The sequence below is a fragment of the Radiomyces spectabilis genome (assembly GCF_025331425.1).
Source record: "Radiomyces spectabilis strain NRRL 2753 chromosome Unknown BYT42scaffold_5, whole genome shotgun sequence".
In the NCBI taxonomy this organism is placed as follows: Eukaryota; Fungi; Mucoromycota; class Mucoromycetes; order Mucorales; family Radiomycetaceae; genus Radiomyces; species Radiomyces spectabilis.
The window spans coordinates 1,068,364-1,088,886 of record NW_026251930.1 but is presented as its reverse complement, the minus strand read 5'-3'; the positions used below and the strand labels follow the sequence as shown (position 1 = coordinate 1,088,886).

Below are 20,523 nucleotides of genomic sequence, written 5' to 3'. Positions count from 1 at the left end.
CCGTGACTTTTATTCGATCTATTGTATTATAATTCGATTGACTCTATTTATTGACCCTTTTCTTTTCGCATTTCTTGGACCTCGGATATTAAAAACGCCACTTGTTCTGCAGCTTCTTGCAAACGAACATCTTGCTCCGTTCCGCCCCCGAAATGGCCACGGTCAAGATCCATTTTGAGCAGCACCTTGTTCGATTTTTCACCAAACACTTGACGCAACCTTGCTACAAATTTGAGCGGTTGCCAATACTGAACCCGTTGATCTTTCATTCCTCCCGTCACCAGCAGTGAAGGAAGACTGGACATCGTGCTGTTGCTGTTGATATTTTCGTATGGGGAATACTTTTCAATCAGTTCGTACGCCTTTTTGTCTGCGGAAGGATTACCCCATTCGGGGTATTCGACTTGTGTCAGAGGCAATTCAGGGTTCAGCATGGCTGACAATGGATCGACAAACGGCACACGAAGCACCAGCGCTTTGAATAATTCTAATAAATAAAAAGGGGACAGCTAGGGTAAGCGATGAGCCGATAGACGTAGGGCATTTGTACATACCTGGTTTCATGTGGGTCATGGCTCCTGCAAACAAAGAAGAAGAATTGTATTTAGCAGACTCTTGTGGGTGGTGGTCTTTTTCTTTACACGCTACTTACCAACTAGTAGGCCCCCGGCGCTTGTTCCCAAGCCGGCCATATACTGCGGAGCAGTCAACTTGTTCTGAATCAAATGTTCGGCCACGGATGAAAAATCGCGGAAACTATTCATTTTGTTCTGAAGCTTTCCTTCCTCGTACCAATCGCGTCCCAATTCGCTTCCACCTCTGCGTGACAAAAAGACGGTTAAAGTCTGAACTCATCCCGCGGATGACCTGCGATGACAAACTTACCTCACGTGTGCCAGAGCAATGACCCATCCGCGCTCTAATAAAGGAAAATGCTCGATACGGAAATCAGGATCGGTGGCCACACCGTAAGCACCATAGGATCGCATCAACACGGGATTGCTGATCAGCAATTGGTATTAGCGTACGTGAAAATTAATAAAAAAAAAGGTGGACATTACCGGCTATTTAGTTGAATGTTCTTTTGATGGATCAAAGTGACCGGAATTTCCTTTCCATCATGCGATTTAGCATGAACTTGAGTACAGGTATATTTGTTACGATCAAATCCTATTTTTCGAAACCTTGAATAAGCTGAAGCGTCACGCAAACATGAAAAGAATTTTTTGTACCTCGGACCGTTTGAACGCGAATCGGTTTCAATTGACGTTTTCTCATGTCGTATTCGTAAGTTGACTCGTGATGAAACGGCGAAGTGAATGAAAATCGAAAGGTATCCGTATTGAAATCCTGCCACACAGTATCATGAGGATCAATGATCCGTCTTGTACGTCTATTTTCTGAAATCTACCTGATTGGTCCCTGGACAAAGAACGCAAAACTTTTCCGTGAGGGGGACCGAGTGGGTTTCTTGGGTGTGAACGTCGTAGCATAAAATCATGGGCAACCCATCGCGCCGCCCGTAAATCACGATATTGTTCTACAGGTTGACATCGATTTATGACTGCGTCTTCCTCTGTATAACAAACTAAACCTTTACTTGAAATAAGTCCACGTCTTCAATTTTCTCGGTAGGCTTCATCTGGATCACATCTTCCCAGTGACTCATGGCCATGTTGGTATCATGCGTACGCACAAGCTTGAAATTGGTAGCTCCGTGCACGTTGGTTAATATATAAAAATTGGACTGTTACAGAGAGTGTGAGGCTCCGATGAATTTGCAATTCGTTGCTTTTCGCTTACTTGATGATGATCAACATAATATTCGACACCTTCGCGTCTTGGTTCGATTAATTGAATTTTGGGCAGGGTAGCCGTCGTATAATCATGCGATGCGTCAATCACCCGAACTTCCGAAGAGGATAGCGTATTACTGTTAATGGTAACATATTTCTAAAAATCCAACAACGCCAGTCAGCGTGCCTCTGAGTGATGGATGCATGCTAAACCTACCATGTCCTTGGTGCTCGTAATATCAACAAATGCTGTATCATCCATTTCTTCGTAGACGAGTATATCATCCTCTTGTGATGTCCCAATTCGATGAGCATAAACCTAGACGAGACTCATTAAACCAAGCTACTCTATCGAATTAGCTGCTGCCGCAATATTACCCTGTAAGGCCGTAATTGGGCATTGGGAACCGTATAATAAATAGTGTCATTGTTCGCCCAGACAAAGTTGAAAACGTCTGTCAAGATCTCGTTCTGTCATCCATACCAAAAAAAAATTAGCAAATGGCGTGCGCCTCATAAAAATGCATCCAGTTACCGTCCACTGATCCCGGTGGTTGAGATCCTTCAGATGCAATTCACCATATTCCATGCCTTCTCGTTCGGTATTGTAAGCAAAAATGGCGTGATCTGGAGAAAGCAGGACCTTGCGAATCGAGATATTCATGGCTCGAAGAAATCCAGAATCGAGGAGCACTTCCTGTAAACACAATAGTCAGTGCATCGTTGGACACGAAGAAAAGTCGATGCTTCCATTACTTCAGCAGCGTCACGTCCTTGGGCCAACGATTTTCGCAAATAAACCATCCCGTGTGAAGATGTCGACGAATAATATTCATATCCATGGGCAACCGTCTTGAGAGGTGGAAGCACTTTGTTCGTGCGAAGACACTGCTTCATTTCCTGTGTTTATTCTTCATTAGCTGCTTTTATGAATACTCGCCCTGGAATTCCTTACTTACGCGTAGAATGATCCGTTGCAAGAAACGATGTTTCTTTAGAGCTTGCCGGGAATACCTAAAATATAGATCATCCACAACGTCAGCTGTCGTACTATTTGTGGAATTTTTTCGAGATTTGCCGTCTTACTCATTTTCGGCATGGATATAAGCTCCCAATTGCTAGAATAAATGGATCCAAAATTAAGAAACCTCCTTTGTGCTGCCAATGTGTTATCGAAGAGAATAAAAAAAAAAAGGCAACTTACAGGATGGTTCAACTGCTCCATCCAGGCAAACTTGTCTACGCGCTTTTTGCCGTGGTGAATCGTTTCACTCGCTATGGCTGTGGGAATGGGTGGTTTAAGATCACTAATGTTCATGGTCAAATGGTGTCCCTTTGTAAGTTTCTTTTTTTTCCCTCTTTCTTTGATGGGTTCTTTATTCTACTTACCGGCACAGCGCCTGACGTATGGCCGAGAAGAAAGAAGCATACTGGATAGTGTGAAGCCTAACCATGATCATTTAACCATGAGTTCATCCCAACCATTCCAAACAGTAAACAAACAATAATGCTAGATCCGTTGGCTTTACCGCAAGTGTTTCCCGCTGTATCGGGTGTGATGCTTGGCGATCTGACCGACAATGAGGAGCATGAGGATGACGCTTCTCTTTCTGTGTGCTTTTTTCTTGCTTTTTCGACCTTGGCAAGGAGAACTAGGTCACATATCAAGTCACGACAGCTGGAGGGAATGAAAGCAATTTCCATTGATTATCCAATAATGTGGGCTCATTTTATACATCAGCATGATCATTATTGAAGTTCTTTTTCGTTTTTTCTTGCAAGGCGCAGAAAGATGATGAGCTACATTGATGTTGATGTATTGACGTGATGATCTATTTTAGGGTAGAAGACGGGAGATGACAGAATGATGTGAGGTTTTCTAAATATTCTATTTTTTGTATTTCTTCAAAAAGTCGTCTTTAAAGGGAGAGTTTTTGGGCAAAATGATGAAGCTTGGAACACCATTGGTGACGACGTATTGATCCAAGGAAAGGATCTTACCGAGAGGATGCTTCTTACCAATCTTGATCAAACTGGGACGCAGTCCTTGATTGTTTTCGAAATACACTTCGACATTGTCGGGTGTGTACTGGTGGTTCGCATCCCAGGGGGCGGGCTGTTCAAACATGACTTCCAAATGGTCCATAAAAGTGTTGGTTTCGTTGAATTGCTGGATGTAGTCGCTTTCTTTGTATTCCGGATACAAAAAGAAAACGGGCCATGACAAGGTTTGGGTTTCAGGATCCAGTACAATGCTGGCTTTCTCTCGTACTTCCTTGTCCGTCACTTCAATCTTGATCTTGCGATCTTTCAATGCTTTCTCCAGGTTTTCCTTAGCTTCACGATCCGCCTTCTCCTTCTCCTCCTTTCTTCGTTGTCGCGCTTCCAAAGCCTCTTGTCGCTGGATGCATTTCTCTTTCATCGCTTTGAGTGCTGTGTTGTCCGGATCCACCGCCAATCCGTGCTCGCAGCAATCGTGAGCTTCCTGCGCGCGATCCAATGCAAGCAGTGCGCGCGCGGATCGATACAATGCTTTCACATGACGTGGATTCATTTCCAAGCATTTGGCGCAATCGCGCAACACCCGACCGTAGTTGCCCAATTCCAAATTCACTGCCGCTCGATTGGCTAAACATGCTTCGGTGATCTTTTTATCCGCACAATCCGTGTCAATGGCGCGGGTGTAAAAGGTAATCGCATCCTGATACTTGTATTTGCCTGCCTTGAAGCAGTCATTGCCTTGATTTTTAAAGTTTTCCGCAATTTCTATTTGACCATGAGAGATTTAGTCTCAACGCGGTGATGTCGGCTTTGGAATGGATTGACTTTTATACCTTCGGGTGTGCCGTCGTACACCAAGGATTGCAAAGCACTCAGAGTGTCGTTTTCCTCCTCGGGAAGATGGTTCATGAACAAGGGAACTTTTTCAAATTCCTTGTCCAGATTGTTGGGATCCATGTAAAACTCCGAGCGCAAAGGCTCTGGACCTGCGGAATCGGCCATGTTGGTAAAAGCGTTTATTGAAGAACAGCAAAAACAAAAAGCTTAAAAAGTGATGCAGCCCAGCATACAATGCCAGCATTAGGCGAACGGACTTTGCCGCAAAGCCACCGGATAATCCGTTCCCGAATGCGGGGTTTTAAAACTACTGTAGATAGCTTTGAGAATGACGTTTGGAACGAAAAGTGCTCCAATATTCGATTCATTTCAAGTTACATGTATAGACCCGCATTTCGTCAGTTGGGGCAAACGGCTGTACGAAGGAATCACCGGGTGCTTAGCAAATTATACGAACCCGCAGTCCGATGGCAAGCCCTGGAGTATTCTTCACTGCGTAACGGCCGTCAGCTCGGTAAAGCATTTCCCTATATTACTGGTCGTCCTTGATAGCTGTGCTTATTCTGCTTCTTTTTGTTTCTTCTAGGTCCCCGAGGTCGCATATTGAACCATGTCGAACGAAGCCGCATTCCACCTCGTCCTACACAACTATCGGAAGCGACGCCTGCAGCGTCTTCGGCAGCGTCTTCAATCCCGACCGAAACTCCAAGCAATGTGATCATCAAAGACGATGACCGATTGTCGGCTGATCCCGCCCATACACTTGTAGAAATTCCGCAACGAGAAGGCCAAATCATCACACCGGATTACCATGGAGCCCCAGTCTTGTCTCAATCCGCACTAGTGGTGGGAAGAGAATTCGAAATGATGAATATCTTTTTGGTAAGCTGCGGCAATGTTGTGTTTTCTTTTCTTTGATCATATGGGCTGATAGGCTTTTTTCCAACCGTTTTACGTGTAGGGCTATGAACAAGCCAACAAGTACAAGATGATGGATCCTAACGGTAACTTGATGGGCTACATTGCGGAAGAAGAAGGATTGGCCAAGGCACTGAGTCGACAGTTTCTGCGCACGCACCGTCCTTTCAATGCCACCATTATGGACGTGCACGGCAATGTCATTTTCAAGATTTCTCGGCCTTTTGCGTTTATCAATAGTCGCATTTTTATCCACACATCCGATGACCAGTTGATTGGCGAAGTACAACAACGCTGGCATCTACTTCGTAGAAAATACGATTTATTTATTGGGTATAGTATTTCCTCAATCATGGATCGATTGCGGCGGGCATTGAACTGATCTGAGAAATCTTGTTTCTTTATCTTTGAAAGCAAAACGCAATTTGCCTCCATTGATACACCGTTCCTCGGTTGGGACTTTTACCTGCAAGACGAACAAGGCGGCTTGCTCGGCAACGTTAGCCGAAACTTTGTGGGGTTTGCGAGAGAGGTGAGCTGGGGGAAATGATGTGGGTCAAAGACACCATTTTATTCAACCATTTTTACAATAGCTTTTCACGGATACCGGTCAGTACGTTTTGCGAATGGATGCGGTAGAAGGCAATGCTCGTGGTATGACGCTGGATGAGCGTGCGGTGACCCTGGCGTGTGCTATTTCCATTGATTTCGATTACTTCTCACGACACTCATCGCATGGTGGCGGCGGATTCCTTCCCTTCCCATTCTTTGGTTTTGGAGGAGGGGAAAGAGAAGGCGAAGCGGGAACACCGGAAGATCAAGGTGCCCCTGGAGCTTCCAATGAACCGTCTGCAGGTCCATCAAATGTCAATATCCCTCCCAACGAATCACCCTCGCCGTTTAACGAACCACCGCGCGATGACTATGGCGACGGCTGGTTGAGCGATGAAGAAGCTGGTGTCAGTAGCCCTTCAGACTCTGGCTTTTTCGATTCACTTCAAGACTTTTTTGGAGATGATGACTGAAAATTAAAATAATAGATATTGAATAAAGAAACTATGCAAGCAATTTGAGCATCTGTCTGAATGGAGCAGAAATGCGAAAACTCAAGGAAAGAGGAAAAGCACCACAAATTTGCGGGGAAGGTTGGGGTTTATTTTCTGCAAAAAGGGCGCTCGATCTGAAGATTTGAAAAGTATACTGTATGACTGCATCAGCTGCAGCAAAGCAGTTGGCCATTCACACTCGAACAGCTTATAGATGGTTAACTACTATAATGCGTGTCGTACCAGTATAGTCATGGACAATGTATAACCATCCATACTTATGAAAATATGGAAGTACAGTACCTTAAGTATTGGGGATACGAATGCGTGTATCCCCCCCCCCCGCTTACTCTCCTGAGCTCCACTCAATAGAACAATTCTGGCCAGCGGCAACATAAGGTTAAGCGCCATTGGTTTTTACAGGGAGATATTTTGACGAAAAGAATCACGGAAGCCTGTACATAACACCATGGAGACGTCATTAACAGAGGCTTCGTTTTCGCATTCTTACAAGTGGTGGAATAAGTTTTGAATTAAGAAGTCAATGTAATGACCACTGACGACTTCTCAAATGCCAATAATACAACAATAACAAAAAGGAGCAGCAACCAGGGCACACCATCGGCACACGATTAGTTTGATGACAATAATGCGAAAAATTCACACAAAATTGGAAACTATCTAGAACAAGACAAACATAAAAAGACAGCGACTAAAAAAGCCTCAGCGTAAACGAATAACAACTTGTGCATCCGTCGTCTTGAGCATATTTGCATGTGTTCGCAAGAAAAAAGGACATTCATCATTGGCCAGTCGGCAGAAAAGTCAATATGCTGCCGTCATAGACATCCATCTTGTCATACAGATATGCTAAAGTCGCAGGCAATGACCAGATTCCAACATGCTACAGTTATAACAAGAGAGTAAGCCCATGTCCACGTCACTAATGTCGTACTTGTCACCTGGGATTTATTGACGAACAAAGAATATATATCATGTTTAAGCGAGAAGGAGAGAGATAGTACATGAAAGAAGCGAGAGATGACAATGAGCTCATAATGGAATATAAGTGATAATAATTGCAAAAAGGTAGAAAGCTATGCTTCAAATGACAAAGTGCAGAGTTTTTCTGTATTCTTGGTGTTGTCAATGAGTGCGTGGATGTTGGGATGGGTAGGACGCGGTTTTTGGAATTGATCGGAACGGATGGCTTCAGGAAAAGGTCGACAAAGACGCCAGAAAACTTCAGACATTTGCATCAATGTTTTCAGATTCTTCCAGGATATGAATGTCGATAGGTCGCGCAATGATGGAGGATATGACAGTCTGGCAATTTCAAGCATGGTGTAGATGCCAATGTGGCGCAGCCGCATCATATAGAAGATGGTTGTGAAGCCATTGATTTGGAACGAAATGCAACCAGTCAAATGATGCCAATCAATTGCTTCTTTGGACAACACTGTTAAACGTAATAAATCATGGCAGAGAGCTTGGGTGTCAGGTTCCAACTTGGGTTTTTTCGCTTCGCCAATTCGAAAGGCGAACCAAAACTAAGGTGATCAGATTTTGTAATTACGACGCCGGGCTTCTGTCGTAACTTCCAGCCACTTCAACCTTAGCCCACCACAACAAAACATTCTTGTTGGGATTGGACAGAATGCGAGCTAGTACAGGGTGGAACTATGTGATGATCAGCTCGTACTCAATAATCGTCTCCTTGTCCTTAATAGTATCCAAAGGTAGTTCGTTCATAACACTCGATAAGCTCCGAATCACCGAGTATTCATCCACAGTTGTGCAGAGGTATGCCAGTTCGCTCGTTGCTTGGTCTATGGAGATCGTTTTTTGCAACACGGATTCGATCGTCCGACTAACTGAGCCATAAATCTGAATTGATATATCCATCTCCGTTCCCATTGATTCTCCCCATAGCATTGAGCACAAGAATTCCAGATTTTCTGAAGTGAACTGTTCTATCATGGCTTCGCAATGCTGCTCCGGACACAGAAGTAAGATGTGCGATAGGGCAAGGATTTCGTGGGGATTTGATTCAATTTTAAATTCCGGTGACATGATTGATGCTTGCTGCCGGAACTGTGGTATAGATAAGCAATATCGGTGTCGTTGATAAACCAAGGAAATGGACGATCGTAAACCGGGACAGCTGTAGTAGAAGGAAGAGGTGTAGACGAGAAAACGGATGCTTCATTTGAACCAAAGGTGAATGGTCGGGGGAACTCGGCAACTCGTTGTGGCTATCGTCTGCAATACTCTCTCGATAGCTTGATTGTGACATGGCAGGTAAAGTCAGCGCTTCAAGTGACTTCGGTGGTGTTCGGACTCGATGCAGTTGAAGAAAAGAGTGGGTTCACGTTTCCAAGAGAAAAGGAGTTGGCGTTTCCAGAATTGTTTTTCCCAATATTGTTAAACGCCTTTATTTAGTACGTGTCATCAGATTACCAAAAGTTCCATTTCTTTTCAAGCACAGCTTACCATGAGACATGCATAAAAAGACTCGACTAAGGAGAGCTGAGTCTGACAACAGTAGTTGTTGTATCCCATGAGAGTTCGTCTCATCGATGGCGGCGTTTATATCGCGGTCCTAAACTCTGGTTCAATAAAAGGAACACCGATGGTCATTATCAATTCCTTTCTCCTTGTTTTACTTACAATGATTTGGCGGCATTGTTAGCCGAGTTGAGTCAAGCTTGATCCTGACCAGGTCACTCATCCCTACTATGTCCAATGAGTCATGCAGATACAATTGACCATTTCTATCATGATTCACTATGCGACCAATCGGTTTTTATGCAATAGTATATCATGAGTCAAACTTGATCCCGACCAGATCATTACCAGAATACTGATTATTCCGTTGCTGTAAGCTTTACTCGCGCGTCCATGGCTCTCTGCATGGACTTGAGATCGAACCTTATTAAGCGTAAATAATCAATCTTAGATCTGCTTGGATTAAGAATGACAGACTTAGCAAAGCAGCAAAAGAACTGGATAATAAAGAAGGCTGATAAAGAGATGCTGAAACACTTTATGATAAATTGGAGAAATGGATGATCTCTGAAAACTGTACGAGGCCAGCTATTTTTATTTCGAAAAATAAGCATACATTTAGATTGTGCTGAACGCTCGAAAGCTATTGTTAAGGTGATAAGCTTACCTCCAGTCGCTCCAGGGTTATAAATGCTGCCAGCGACCGTCCGTGCTTACTGCATTCAAACCGGGAAATAGCTATATACAGAGATGTGCCTCGTCAGGTGAGTATTTTCGTTGACCATCGTCATAAAGTCATAAAGCCGAGAATCCTTCTTCAAAAACATATGTACGGTCAATTAAAAAGCTACGAATAATAAGAGTTTCATTGTCCCAAATATATTCTTATATGCTTAGTTCAGTATTACAGACCTCAAGGTCTCCTTTTCGTTATTAAGACGAAATAGTTTGTTGTTCTGTGTCCAACAAAATTTCTTTTCCTAGATGTTTAGTCGATCGGGAAGACATGGCGAAAGATCCAGGCTAAATATCTATCAGAAACAGGTCCTGTATGTTTCCAATGATTTCACATACCCTTCAAATAAAATAAAAATATATGGCGCAGTCGCTTTGTATTTAGGGGATACGTCTGTCTACGATTTTAACCTTAAGGGGGACCCTCTTGTTTATGACTGTAGCGTATTGGAACTGGGTCTCTGCCTGCGACTTTAGCATATCTGTCTGACAATATGGATGCTTAGCAGCATATTGGCTTTCCTCTGTCTACAACTTTAACCTGATGGGTTACTCTCTTGTTATAACTGTAGCATGTTGGAATCTGGTCATTGCCTGCGACTTTAGCATATCTGTATGACAAGATGGATGTCTATGACGGCAGCATATTGACTTTTCTGCCGACTGGCCAATGATGAATGTCCTTTTTTCTTGCGAACACATGCAAATATGCTCGAGACGACGGATGCACAAGTTGTTATTCGTTTACGCTGAGGCTTTTTTAGTCGCTGTCTTTTTATGTTTGTTTTGTTCTAGATAGTTTCTAATCTTGTGTGAATTTTTCGCGTTATTGTCATCAAACTAATCGTGTGCCGATGGTGTGCTCTGGTTGCTGCTCCTTTTGTTTTATTGTTGTATTGTTGGCATTTGAGAAGTCGTCAGTGGTCATTACATTGACTTCTTAATTCAAAATTTATTCCACCACTTGTAAGAATGCGAAAACGAAGCCTCTGTTAATGACGTCTCCATGGTGTTATATACAGGCTTCCGTGATTCTTTTCGTCAAAATATCTCCCTGTAAAAACCAATGGCCCTTAACCTTACGTTGCCACTGGCCAGAATTGTTCTATTGAGTGGAGCTCAGGAGAGTAAGCGGGGGGGATACACGCATTCGTATCCTCAATACTTAAGGTACTGTACTTCCATATTTTCATAAGTATGAATGGGTACATTGTCCATGACTATACTGGTACGACACGCATTATACTAGCTAACCATATATAAGCTGTTCGAGTGTGGATGGCCAACTGCTTTGCTGCAGCTGATGCAGTCATACAGTATACTTTTCAAATCTTCAGATTGAGCGCCCTTTTCGCAGAAAATAAACCCAACCTTCCTCGCAAATTTGCGGCGCTTTTTCTCTTTCCTTGAGTTTTCGCATTTTTGTCCCGTTCAGACAGATGCTCAAATTGCTTGCATATTTCTTTATTCAATATCAATTATTTTATTCATTCATTTATCTCTTTCCTTCCCCTTGCTTCTCTTTCTCAAAATTAAATGACTATGTTTTAAAGTCAATTTGCTTCTCAGTTTCGCCTCAATGATTCTTGACATATTACGCCAGTATATCAGTATCCCAAGTGACCAGTCCAGAATGCCTGGGGATACTGATTTTTTGGTGTAGTTATGCAATTTTTTCTTGTTGTGGTATCGTTGCAGCGGTCGGGTGAATCACTTTGAACACCTCTGCTATCGCTGACCTGATTTCATCAAGACATTGTATCCTGCGGGTCTAGTCGAGAGCATCATGTCTCACACATGTTTTCCATAAGTTCGATTGGTGCTTTATCCATAGTGTCTTCTGGATTTTAAGAGTGTTGTTGTCTGCATAACCATCATATTTTATTCCACAACTGCGCGGCCTTTGGAGCCTGTGTCACTTTGACTGACAGAGCGGAGTCAATTACCTTTTTCTGCAACCGCCAATTTTTACTTGTTTTTACCGCCAGTATCCACCAGCTTAACACTATTTATCTTTTTAACCAACCCAATTCTGATCTGGAGATATTGTGATGCGGAAATATACTAAAGAAAATGATCGACTTATATACTGATAGCACTCCATCAAGTGATGCACATTGATTTGCGATTGTCATGAAAAAGCTTCGTATGGAAGTAATTAACATAAGTATACAGCGATATAGCCGATGTATGGTTAGAGATTTGGGGGGAGGCTACGCGAAATGCGATAGATATACCATGGCTAAACTGCGCGAATACGTAATGTGGGGGGAGGGGTTCGATCAAAAAGCTGGGGAAAAGAAAAGCCACATTACAATTCCCGTATTGAAATTCCCACAGAAATTTGAAGTTTCTGTTTTAAGCTCTTGTCTTTCTTTATCGGCTTTTTTCTCCATCATGTTCCGCCACGTACTTCGTCGTTCATTCCACTCGTTACCCAGTGCCAGTAAATTCGTCGTGACTCCTGAAGTCAGGGAGGCCATTCTGAATCGCGGTCCCGTCGTCGCTTTGGAATCGACCATCATTAGTCACGGTAAGCTTCCCTGCTATTCACTTGCCCATGGAATTTTGAGTCCTGTGCCGCGGATGTGTGAGCGGAAAGCTTTCTTACGCTCTCAGTGTAGGTATGCCTTATCCTCAAAATGTGGAAACCGCGCGTCAGGTAGAAGATATTGTTCGTCAGCAAGGCGCCGTTCCTGCCACCATTGCGCTTTTGGACGGCAAGGTTCATATCGGTAAGTGTTGCACCCGGTTTTTTGGGTTGCCTCCATGGCAGGTTTCAGATCCGCTAAAACGGGAACGATCTTTCACAGGTCTTACGGATGAGATGCTTGAAAAATTGGGCTCGATCGGCTTAAAGGCTCACAAAGCTTCCCGCCGTGATCTTCCTATTGTGATGGCTCAGGTACAAAATTCATCACTGTCAAAAATCGATGTAATTGATATGCTAAAGAAAAGTTTTAGCGTTTGCCGGGCGCCACCACGGTCGCCAGCACCATGTTTTTGGCCAGAGCGGCAGGCATTCCTTTGTTTGTCACCGGCGGTATCGGCGGTGTTCATCGTGGAGCTGAACAGTGTACGTGTATTGCTTCCCCAGTGGTGAAAATGGCTGATCATCCGAGATTCACATCACATATTTGCTCTTTTTTTTTTTTTTTTTTTTTTTTTTTTTTTTTTTTTTTTTTTTTCCTATGACAGCATTTGATATCAGCGCCGATTTGATGGAACTGGGAAAGACGCCTGTGGCTGTGGTTTGCGCGGGTGTGAAGAGTATTTTGGACATTGGAAAAACTTTGGAAGTTCTGGTAAGGTCAAGCCAGAATGTCAGATATTCGGAACCAGAATCCCGGAAATCACACTCAACTTTTGCTACGTTCCTAGGAAACCCAAGGTGTTTCTGTCACCACGTACGGTCCTACCAACGAATTCCCTGCTTTTTACTCTCGTGACAGTGGGTTCAAGGTAAGTAAAATAGAGAATAGGTGATGGAAGGAAATGGACGAATTCTCACGGTTGAATACCCAGAGTCCCAGCCGTGTGGATACCGCCTCGGAAGCTGCCTCGATCATTGGTACGTGACAGGCTCAGCAAAAAAGGGAAAAAAAAAAGAAAAAGGCGGGGTAAACGGATCACGGGAAACTGATTTCTTCTCAGCGGCCAATCACGAGCTTTCGATGAATAGTGGAATGGTATTTGCCGTACCGATTCCCGAGGAATCGGCCGTCGATTCCACTGCCATTCAGGACGCTATCGCCACCGCCGTGAATGAAGCTCGGTAAGTGCGCATACGACGACAAAGGGATGTGGATAAAAGATTGACGGTTGTTTGGCAATATTGCAGCGCCAAGGGCATTACTGGCAAAGAGGAAACACCTTACCTGCTCAAGCGTATTGTCGAAATCACTAAAGGCGAATCGCTCGCCGCTAGTACGTATGTCATGGAGCGGCCAAGGATTTCATATTCACCACTTTCTTTTTGTAGATATTGCTCTTGTGAAGAACAACGCCAAGGTGGGAGGTCAAATTGCTGTAGAATTGGCCAATATCCGACAATCGCTTCCCTAAATTTTGAGGAATTGCAAGGCAAGTTGTGCAAAAATCATCGCCATGCTTTTACCATACTAGATAAATATACAAAACCGTGTAATAAAACTGTACATCGTAACATCTCTTCATTGTTATTGTTGTTTTGGTCAGTCATGCCATTAATCAGAAACACGTTTCGAAACAGGAACAAGCTATTAAAGTATGACAGTCAGTTGCGAGAGTGAAAGTGGTTGGTGGCGTTGCTGGGTGTAATGACATAAGAAGATGCGCCGATGGATGAAACTGTATCAGAAATAAATCGTTGGCGATAGGTTTAACATTCCTAATTCAGATGAACTTTTTGCTTTCGGGTTGGTCACGGTTTAGTCAAAGCAGCACAAATCGAGAAGAAATGGCATCGCACAGTATGATATTATGATATTCCCGCCCCCCCCCAAAAAAAATACGATAAAGAGCACAGTGCGCTTTCTTTATCGTGTCGCCACGAGTTCCCACAGCAAATAGGATCACATCAGCCCAGATTCCCGTAGACAGAAGTTAGCCACTCTTCCATTATTTTTATATACGATATAGATACGATGGATGTCTAATAGGGAAAGAAAAGGACAACAGTACTATTGTTGTTCATTTTCTAATGCTTGAACAATGTCACGCCACAAGTCGGCCCCCTACATAGATGAAAATTAGATCAGGATAGAATAACTGATCAAATGGCGCACTGGAGTACCTTTTGATAAAAGTCCACTTTGGCATCTGTGTAGCTTTTCAGGACATCATGCATTTCGGCCCTTTGGTTTTTGGCAAAATACTCGTCTTCCTTTTGCACCTGATCGCTAAACGCATTGGACACTTGGTTTGTCTCCTTTATAGCCTCTTGTAGCTGATGTGGCGACGAAAAAGCTTCATCAATAATTCCAAAGATCACACCCAATGTCCAAATTCGGCACTCACCTCTCGTATGCGGTCATCTAACCGCAGCATTTTTTCTCGTCGCACTTTTTCGGTATCTGCGCCTCGTACTTCGTTTAATTTGTCGGTGAAGTAACCGGTGATATTGTAGCTTTCATGTCTAGGTTGTATCATCTTTTCCCGTTCCTTGATGCTGGATTGGAGGTAATCCGTCAATTCTTCAAAATCGAGCTGCTTCTGATCCCGCAGTTTAAGCACGCCCTGAAACAAAGATGTCAGCATTATATCGAGCTGTCAAACACCGATGTCCATTGTACCTTGAGCACGTTGTAGTATGCCATGTAATCGTGAATCTCGCCCAACCAATTTAATTCGTGGACCGACTAAAGTCAATATTACTTGTGAATAGAGTGGCTCATATACCGTGTTTGCGGCAAACCCACCAATTCTTTCATATTGCTCGCGTAGGCAGTATTCGCATCTGCAAATTGTTGGATAATGGGGGTGATGTTGGTTTCGAGATCGGCCAGTCCTCGAATACACTCGGCAAATTCCTCGTAATCATGCGACAAATCTAGAGAAAAATTTAGCATCTACACCAAAATGCAGTGTTTATCAGAGGAAAAGTTACCTTCGGTACGTTTGTTTGTCCGCGCGAGTGTTTTCTCTAGGAGAGCCAAATTTTCTTCCAGACGATGGATGTGTTCACGCATATCAATAAATCGTTGATCAGGTTTCCGGATTTTGGCGAATGCATTTAAAAGGGAATCGCCAAGGGTATCCATCACTGTTTCTTGTCCTTCTCTCAGCGATCTTGCCGAAGCATCATTCTGATTCAACATCCGTTGGTGAGATCATGGGCACCCACAAAGCAGCATTCCATTTAGACTAATGAACTTACAAAGCCAGGACTCTCCAAAAACATGACAAAAAATTCGGACTTGCCAAGGATGGGATGCCGCGCAATACGCATTAAAAATCGCTCCAAGCTAATTTGCTCCCCTTGTGTCAGCACACACGCTATTCACTAACCGTTTCCAATTCATTTCTCCATTTACCTCACTCGCCGACGTTCAATGAATTCTTTGCTAAATCGATCGCCCTTCACATATTCTAAAGACGAAAACAGGTCGAGTCAGTGATTCTTTTTCCAAGGTTACACATTAATCGATGGATTTTTTTTACCCATGCGGTGTTTATCAGGCAACGGCGGTACAAAACAAGCGGGATAATGCACAAACAATACATTATGCAACCAAACAAAATCTTGAAATCGTCGACGAACAATGGCTTTCTGTCAAAACAGGGTTTTTCATGTTATAAGTTTCTTTTTTTTTTTCGTTCACGAGACCGCAGCAGGTGGATATCGCTTACATTGGATTGGACGTTGTACGATATATACGTTCCTTGTTGTCCATCGTTTTCCTTGCGTGGTTCGGTGATGGCAATTTGATATTGTTGTTTTGGCTTTGTTTCGTGGATTTGCTGGTAATAGGGTTGACTACTGCTACTACTACTTGCTTCAGCGGGTGAAGCGTGATCGTCGGCATGATTTACAGTGTCATCAAAAACATCGTGAAGGACATTAGGAGTTTCCAGGGGTAACGTGGTCGAGAAATTCAGCGTGGGCCGTATCTCCTCCTTTCAAAAGTAGATATCAGTAAAATGAATGCCGGTAATACTGTTGATGCGCGATGAGCTTACGTGAGGGTCATGACTAGAGGAGTGAGCAGAAGGCAGGGTCTCACCCAATGCTTCTGTCATGTCACTTAATGGGTCGAATACGGCTGGAGCATCCTCATGTGTCGTTGGTGCTTTATCATTGTCATCCCAGTCAACATTGTTAAACTCGTCCATGGTTGCCTCAAAAATTGCAAATTGCAGCGGCAGAAAAGGAAAGAAAGAACGAAATATTTCATCGTCCATTTCCATGCTGGCAATATTTTCATTCGCCGCCCAACTTGGCATTGCCCCATTTGGAAAATGAAGTACGCATTGAGTGGAAGCTCAATGGATCACAAATCAACTTAGAATCATCAGCAGTATGGGAAACAGGTTTTCTCCTAGATTTTTCTATTATTCCATTATACCAACAGCATCAGAAGAATACAAAGAACGAAAAGGAAAACGTGGTGGTTTGCTTATGTTTTTTGGTTTAGAACACGAAAGACAAAGGTGAAGACATACCTTGATACGGTGATTAGGGTTCAATCAAAGGATTCACCACCTGCTTACAACAAGATAATATCTTTCCGGCAGTATATTTTTTCTCCACAGACCGTTTTTCTAACTCGGTCTCATCCTGTTATTCTGGCAATCTAGCCTGTGAAAACGCGAGAGCAAATCCACTCTAGAAGAAGAAACCCCTAAGAAATGCGGTTGCAAGGCAAACGCTAAAAGTAAAGGCCATCCTCACAATTCAGCGCCAAAAACTGCTCAGTGGCTCCAGTTATATGGCAACATATCCTAATCCATACGCAGAATAATGCGCCTGCAAAAATCATAACCCACAGTCATTTCGTTTCATGTCCCTGAAGTGTTGCACGTTCCAGAACAAATGGAAAAACCCTATTCATAAGAGAGCTCAGTCTTCAATTATCCAACCAAAAGAAAAGATACACGGAATGCAGCAGATTAAGCTTCATGCGCACTTCTTGGTCAAAAGGATCACGGCTCAACAAACGGGGGATACTGCGCAGTTGACAAGTGCGTGATCAACTTCGAAATGAGAATCAGATTCGGCGATGATTGCCGTTTTGAAAAGCAACAGCAAAATGAGCTCCATCGACGCCATAAACTGGGTCGCCCCTCTTTTTACTGGCAATATAACTGCAAACTGCTGCACACTTTTTGCCGCTGCGCAACTTCGAAAGTAAGCACTGTCCACAAATGCACTATTGACACAGAAAAGCAAAAACACAATAAGGAGAGGCCTGCTAAACAAGTCTTTTTTATTTGTCATACTACTTTTCTACTTATTATTCTACTCTATTTGCCTCTGGTTTACCATGAGGAATAAATACAAGGGAACAGTTCTAAAGCGGCCATGTAGACCACCCAGCAGCCGCAGCCAAAAAAGCTGGTGTGGATAAGGTGTGAAGAGAGGGGAATTTTACCCTCTTATCTATTTTTTTTTTGTCATTTTTGAGAAAATTACTTTTTGATTCCTGCCGAAGCAGGCCAAAAAGAAAAGCCATGCGTGCCAGGAACGCCCACATGGGAACTGAAAAAGAACTCCCCCGGGGTGAGCCCACCTTGCCGTACATCACTCCCGCAAGAGTTAACGCCCGACCAGCTGATGAACGGATAAGCACACCGGTGCGAAGACAGAAGTCTACGAGTAAGCTAACCCCAGTTACGAACTTAGCCCTGCCGCCGTACAACATGCCGTTTCATGAACTCGCAAAATCGTCGCCTTTATATACCCCTTCACATTTTGTCTCCGCCCACCCTCACACCTTCGCCCAATAAAAAAACGCTAAAAATGGATGAACCAGCCACTGTAACTCCGTCCCCAATTCCTGCAATGCAGAGAGCGAAGGGCAACTTTCCTGTTTTTCGCATAAAAACAGCGAGTGGGGGCCTGTAACAATCCATAATGCGACATAAATTACGCCTTTTGCATAATGTATTGCCGAGTATAAAAAGGCGTGGTTACTCAGAATAAAGTTCCTCTAGCATCAATAGTGCAGCAGTATTATCATGCATAAGCTTATGGAGAGTATTGTATTCAAATAACAAGCCGTACACCCGCTGTGCAATGGATGCCGCCTGCCACCGGAGGCCGCCCCCTTACATTGAGCGACTTTCGTAGACAAAAAGCCTAACGCATACACGGCATAACCTGGGCGAGAACTCTTGACGGAACTTCGGTATATTAATGACAACCTTATGGCATACGTTGCAACGTGATTTGTTTCTGAACACGCGCAGGGCAGCACTGGTTCCCCCCCTCAGTTCCATCCCGCCCAGGCTATGATAGATCTAGAAAGATGTGTGGGTATGTTGGGTATTTAAAAAAATGAGTTAGTAAGCTCTTTGATTGATTCAAATTTTCGTCAAGATATTTTACCTTTGTCATTTGAGTTTGCAATAGCCATTGATCGCTTGACACGACTTGGGTTATATGACATTGAAAAATTTGAATTAGTATACGTTCATTACATCATAGCAAAGGAAACGAAATTGGACTTGCCTTTGAACCAAATGGTGTACCGGAAAAAAAAAGATGAATACGGAACACAGGTAAGCTTCTTTTCGATGCGGAAAATAAAATTGCTTCCAGGGACAGTTAAGCGATGGATCGGTGGTGTCAGCTTGAGCAGGCAAAAAATATTGACGTGGCCAGAAGTGACGGTAACTTCGAGTTGGATTCCAGATATTGAGAGTCCCCCGAATAAAAAGAAAGAAAAACAAATAAAGTACATGATGATAAAAAAACAATGGTCGCCTCAGTAAAAACCTCATAAAAAACCCTGCGGGAAAAAAAGAGGAAAAGACTGCGAAAGGAATATGTACATGAAATATAAAATACAAAATACAATAATCGGGAAGACATCTCGAAAACCATATCATGAGAAGCAATCCAAAGGAGAGGTAAGTCTGTTTTCCCGGAGCAAAATCGATGGTAGACCACTCGACGCTTACCTTTTTGAGGATGGTGGTCAATTTAAACAAGTTAGATACACGGGATAAGAATGGTCAGGATGATGGATGCGGATGGGATCTTGATACAATGATAGTGAGGGTTTATCAAGCAAACAGAAAGAGAGAGAGAAAATCAAAAGAAGAAAGATAAAATTGAAGACAAAAATATATGGTTTTCCATGGATGAAACAATAGTCGCCCCACTGATGCATGAATTCATAGATCGAAGCACGTCTGCTTATGTATTATTCGATTCATTGAAAATTGAAAGAGAATGAAAGGACATATATAGTATAACTGACAAAAAAAAACCAAATTGAATGATGCTACAGAAGAACGCCAGTCGTATCATCAACCACTTTTCTTCAAGGGAGAGCTCTACTCACATTTTTATTCGAAAGACGACGATACTCTGTTTAACCACAACTGGCGCAAACGGCATCTTGCTGCTAACTGTTTCGCCTATTATCGTGAAAGTGGGCAGCGAGGCATGGTTGAAATATAAAAAAAAAGGTTTAACAGGTCCTGATGACTTAATGTAGATCATGTGATTTACAAAATCGCTAATTTCCCAAAGTTTTTAATTATGTAGACTAGTAGCACCTGTTGATCTTAAAGATCACAAAGTTATGCTCTTTCGGTCTGTAGTTTGTTGTTAATCTGAGGCTAGTGGGAATAGTAGCTGATTAAAGATGCGTTTGGAATGGGATGCTCCATTTGCAATATTCAGAACTCCGCACTCGAATTTGTGTATCCAAAGGTCTCGCTTGATGGTACTCTAATCTTTTGTCAATAAGCGGTTGATTTTTCGGTAAGATTTAGTTGATGTGCGCATAAATCTTTGCGTATTCAATGGACAACAGAGTAGTACAGTCTCTTTTTCTTTTTTCCCGGGGGTCTTGCCCCCCTGACCTACCGCCACATAGCGATCATTTTCTTCATCCACGACAGAGGAACAACAATATGTACACCAAGTTAGGAACAGAAATAGTCAGACATCGATATAATATTAAATGGAGAGAAAAAAATAGATAATAGAAAAAATCGTACTTGGGGAAACATAGCATAAGGATAAAATC

General features: G+C 43.0%; 8 protein-coding genes across 8 annotated transcripts; 2 read left to right on the top strand and 6 right to left on the bottom strand.

Moving 5' to 3' along the window:
• Positions 1 to 47: 47 nt before the first annotated feature.
• Positions 48 to 2,460, bottom strand: BYT42DRAFT_593188 (prolyl oligopeptidase family-domain-containing protein; the record flags this gene model as incomplete). The annotated part of the gene is made up of 10 exons (XM_051570677.1): positions 48 to 487; positions 555 to 578; positions 653 to 756; positions 886 to 1,002; positions 1,298 to 1,350; positions 1,412 to 1,540; positions 1,601 to 1,747; positions 1,804 to 1,953; positions 2,014 to 2,115; positions 2,332 to 2,460. 10 exons carry the CDS (start codon positions 2,458 to 2,460, stop codon positions 48 to 50), a joined length of 1,395 nt encoding a protein of 464 aa, XP_051424542.1.
• Positions 2,461 to 3,535: 1,075 nt separating this feature from the next.
• On the bottom strand, positions 3,536 to 4,855 carry BYT42DRAFT_299116 (uncharacterized protein). The gene is made up of 2 exons (XM_051562903.1): positions 4,631 to 4,855; positions 3,536 to 4,562 (listed from the first exon to the last, which is right to left on the bottom strand). The coding sequence occupies exons 1-2, from the start codon at positions 4,797 to 4,799 to the stop codon at positions 3,685 to 3,687; spliced, it is 1,047 nt and encodes a 348-aa protein (XP_051424541.1). The 5' UTR covers positions 4,800 to 4,855; the 3' UTR covers positions 3,536 to 3,684.
• Positions 4,856 to 5,012: 157 nt separating this feature from the next.
• BYT42DRAFT_545177 (Scramblase-domain-containing protein) lies at positions 5,013 to 6,577 on the top strand (the record flags this gene model as incomplete). Its single annotated transcript, XM_051565801.1, has 5 exons — positions 5,013 to 5,148; positions 5,221 to 5,516; positions 5,596 to 5,885; positions 5,967 to 6,084; positions 6,146 to 6,577. The coding sequence occupies 5 exons, from the start codon at positions 5,013 to 5,015 to the stop codon at positions 6,575 to 6,577; spliced, it is 1,272 nt and encodes a 423-aa protein (XP_051424540.1).
• A 1,250-nt stretch (positions 6,578 to 7,827) lies between these two features.
• Positions 7,828 to 8,130, bottom strand: BYT42DRAFT_482443 (uncharacterized protein; the record flags this gene model as incomplete). The annotated part of the gene is made up of 1 exon (XM_051563699.1): positions 7,828 to 8,130. A coding segment is annotated over one exon (303 nt), but the record flags the coding sequence as incomplete, so codon positions are not given.
• Positions 8,131 to 8,157: 27 nt separating this feature from the next.
• BYT42DRAFT_565871 (uncharacterized protein) lies at positions 8,158 to 8,619 on the bottom strand. The gene has a single exon (XM_051567904.1). It carries the CDS (start codon positions 8,576 to 8,578, stop codon positions 8,279 to 8,281), a length of 300 nt encoding a protein of 99 aa, XP_051424538.1. The 5' UTR covers positions 8,579 to 8,619; the 3' UTR covers positions 8,158 to 8,278.
• Positions 8,620 to 12,208: 3,589 nt separating this feature from the next.
• On the top strand, positions 12,209 to 14,007 carry BYT42DRAFT_565867 (erwinia chrysanthemi IndA protein-like protein-like protein). Its single transcript, XM_051567903.1, has 10 exons — positions 12,209 to 12,374; positions 12,466 to 12,576; positions 12,655 to 12,746; positions 12,806 to 12,917; positions 13,040 to 13,146; positions 13,223 to 13,303; positions 13,367 to 13,412; positions 13,496 to 13,616; positions 13,683 to 13,768; positions 13,824 to 14,007. Exons 1-10 carry the CDS (start codon positions 12,239 to 12,241, stop codon positions 13,904 to 13,906), a joined length of 975 nt encoding a protein of 324 aa, XP_051424537.1. The 5' UTR covers positions 12,209 to 12,238; the 3' UTR covers positions 13,907 to 14,007.
• Positions 14,008 to 14,414: 407 nt separating this feature from the next.
• On the bottom strand, positions 14,415 to 16,714 carry BYT42DRAFT_565865 (uncharacterized protein). The gene is made up of 11 exons (XM_051567902.1): positions 16,502 to 16,714; positions 16,172 to 16,438; positions 15,983 to 16,091; positions 15,856 to 15,910; positions 15,699 to 15,786; positions 15,429 to 15,627; positions 15,241 to 15,371; positions 15,115 to 15,180; positions 14,840 to 15,058; positions 14,616 to 14,768; positions 14,415 to 14,556 (listed from the first exon to the last, which is right to left on the bottom strand). Exons 1-11 carry the CDS (start codon positions 16,652 to 16,654, stop codon positions 14,503 to 14,505), a joined length of 1,494 nt encoding a protein of 497 aa, XP_051424536.1. The 5' UTR covers positions 16,655 to 16,714; the 3' UTR covers positions 14,415 to 14,502.
• A 1,029-nt stretch (positions 16,715 to 17,743) lies between these two features.
• BYT42DRAFT_565862 (uncharacterized protein) lies at positions 17,744 to 18,102 on the bottom strand. The gene has a single exon (XM_051567901.1). The coding sequence runs from the start codon at positions 18,061 to 18,063 to the stop codon at positions 17,833 to 17,835; it is 231 nt and encodes a 76-aa protein (XP_051424535.1). The 5' UTR covers positions 18,064 to 18,102; the 3' UTR covers positions 17,744 to 17,832.
• Positions 18,103 to 20,523: the final 2,421 nt, after the last annotated feature.

Excerpts from the sequence above, each read along its gene's own strand:
- BYT42DRAFT_565867 (XM_051567903.1), top strand. The coding sequence starts at position 12,239 with ATGTTCCGCCACGTACTTCGTCGTTCATTCCACTCGTTACCCAGTGCC. Across the intron at positions 12,577-12,654 it reads GGACGGCAAGGTTCATATCG|GTCTTACGGATGAGATGCTT; the intron begins GTAAGTGTTGCA and ends GATCTTTCACAG. Across the intron at positions 12,747-12,805 it reads TTCCTATTGTGATGGCTCAG|CGTTTGCCGGGCGCCACCAC; the intron begins GTACAAAATTCA and ends GAAAAGTTTTAG.
- BYT42DRAFT_565865 (XM_051567902.1), bottom strand. The coding sequence starts at position 16,654 with ATGGACGAGTTTAACAATGTTGACTGGGATGACAATGATAAAGCACCA. Across the intron at positions 15,911-15,982 it reads GCCTGATAAACACCGCATGG|AATATGTGAAGGGCGATCGA; the intron begins GTAAAAAAAATC and ends TTTCGTCTTTAG. Across the intron at positions 15,787-15,855 it reads ATTGAACGTCGGCGAGTGAG|CTTGGAGCGATTTTTAATGC; the intron begins GTAAATGGAGAA and ends GGAGCAAATTAG.
- BYT42DRAFT_565871 (XM_051567904.1), bottom strand. The coding sequence starts at position 8,578 with ATGATAGAACAGTTCACTTCAGAAAATCTGGAATTCTTGTGCTCAATG.
- BYT42DRAFT_565862 (XM_051567901.1), bottom strand. The coding sequence starts at position 18,063 with ATGTACGGCAAGGTGGGCTCACCCCGGGGGAGTTCTTTTTCAGTTCCC.
- BYT42DRAFT_299116 (XM_051562903.1), bottom strand. The coding sequence starts at position 4,799 with ATGGCCGATTCCGCAGGTCCAGAGCCTTTGCGCTCGGAGTTTTACATG. Across the intron at positions 4,563-4,630 it reads GTACGACGGCACACCCGAAG|AAATTGCGGAAAACTTTAAA; the intron begins GTATAAAAGTCA and ends ATGGTCAAATAG.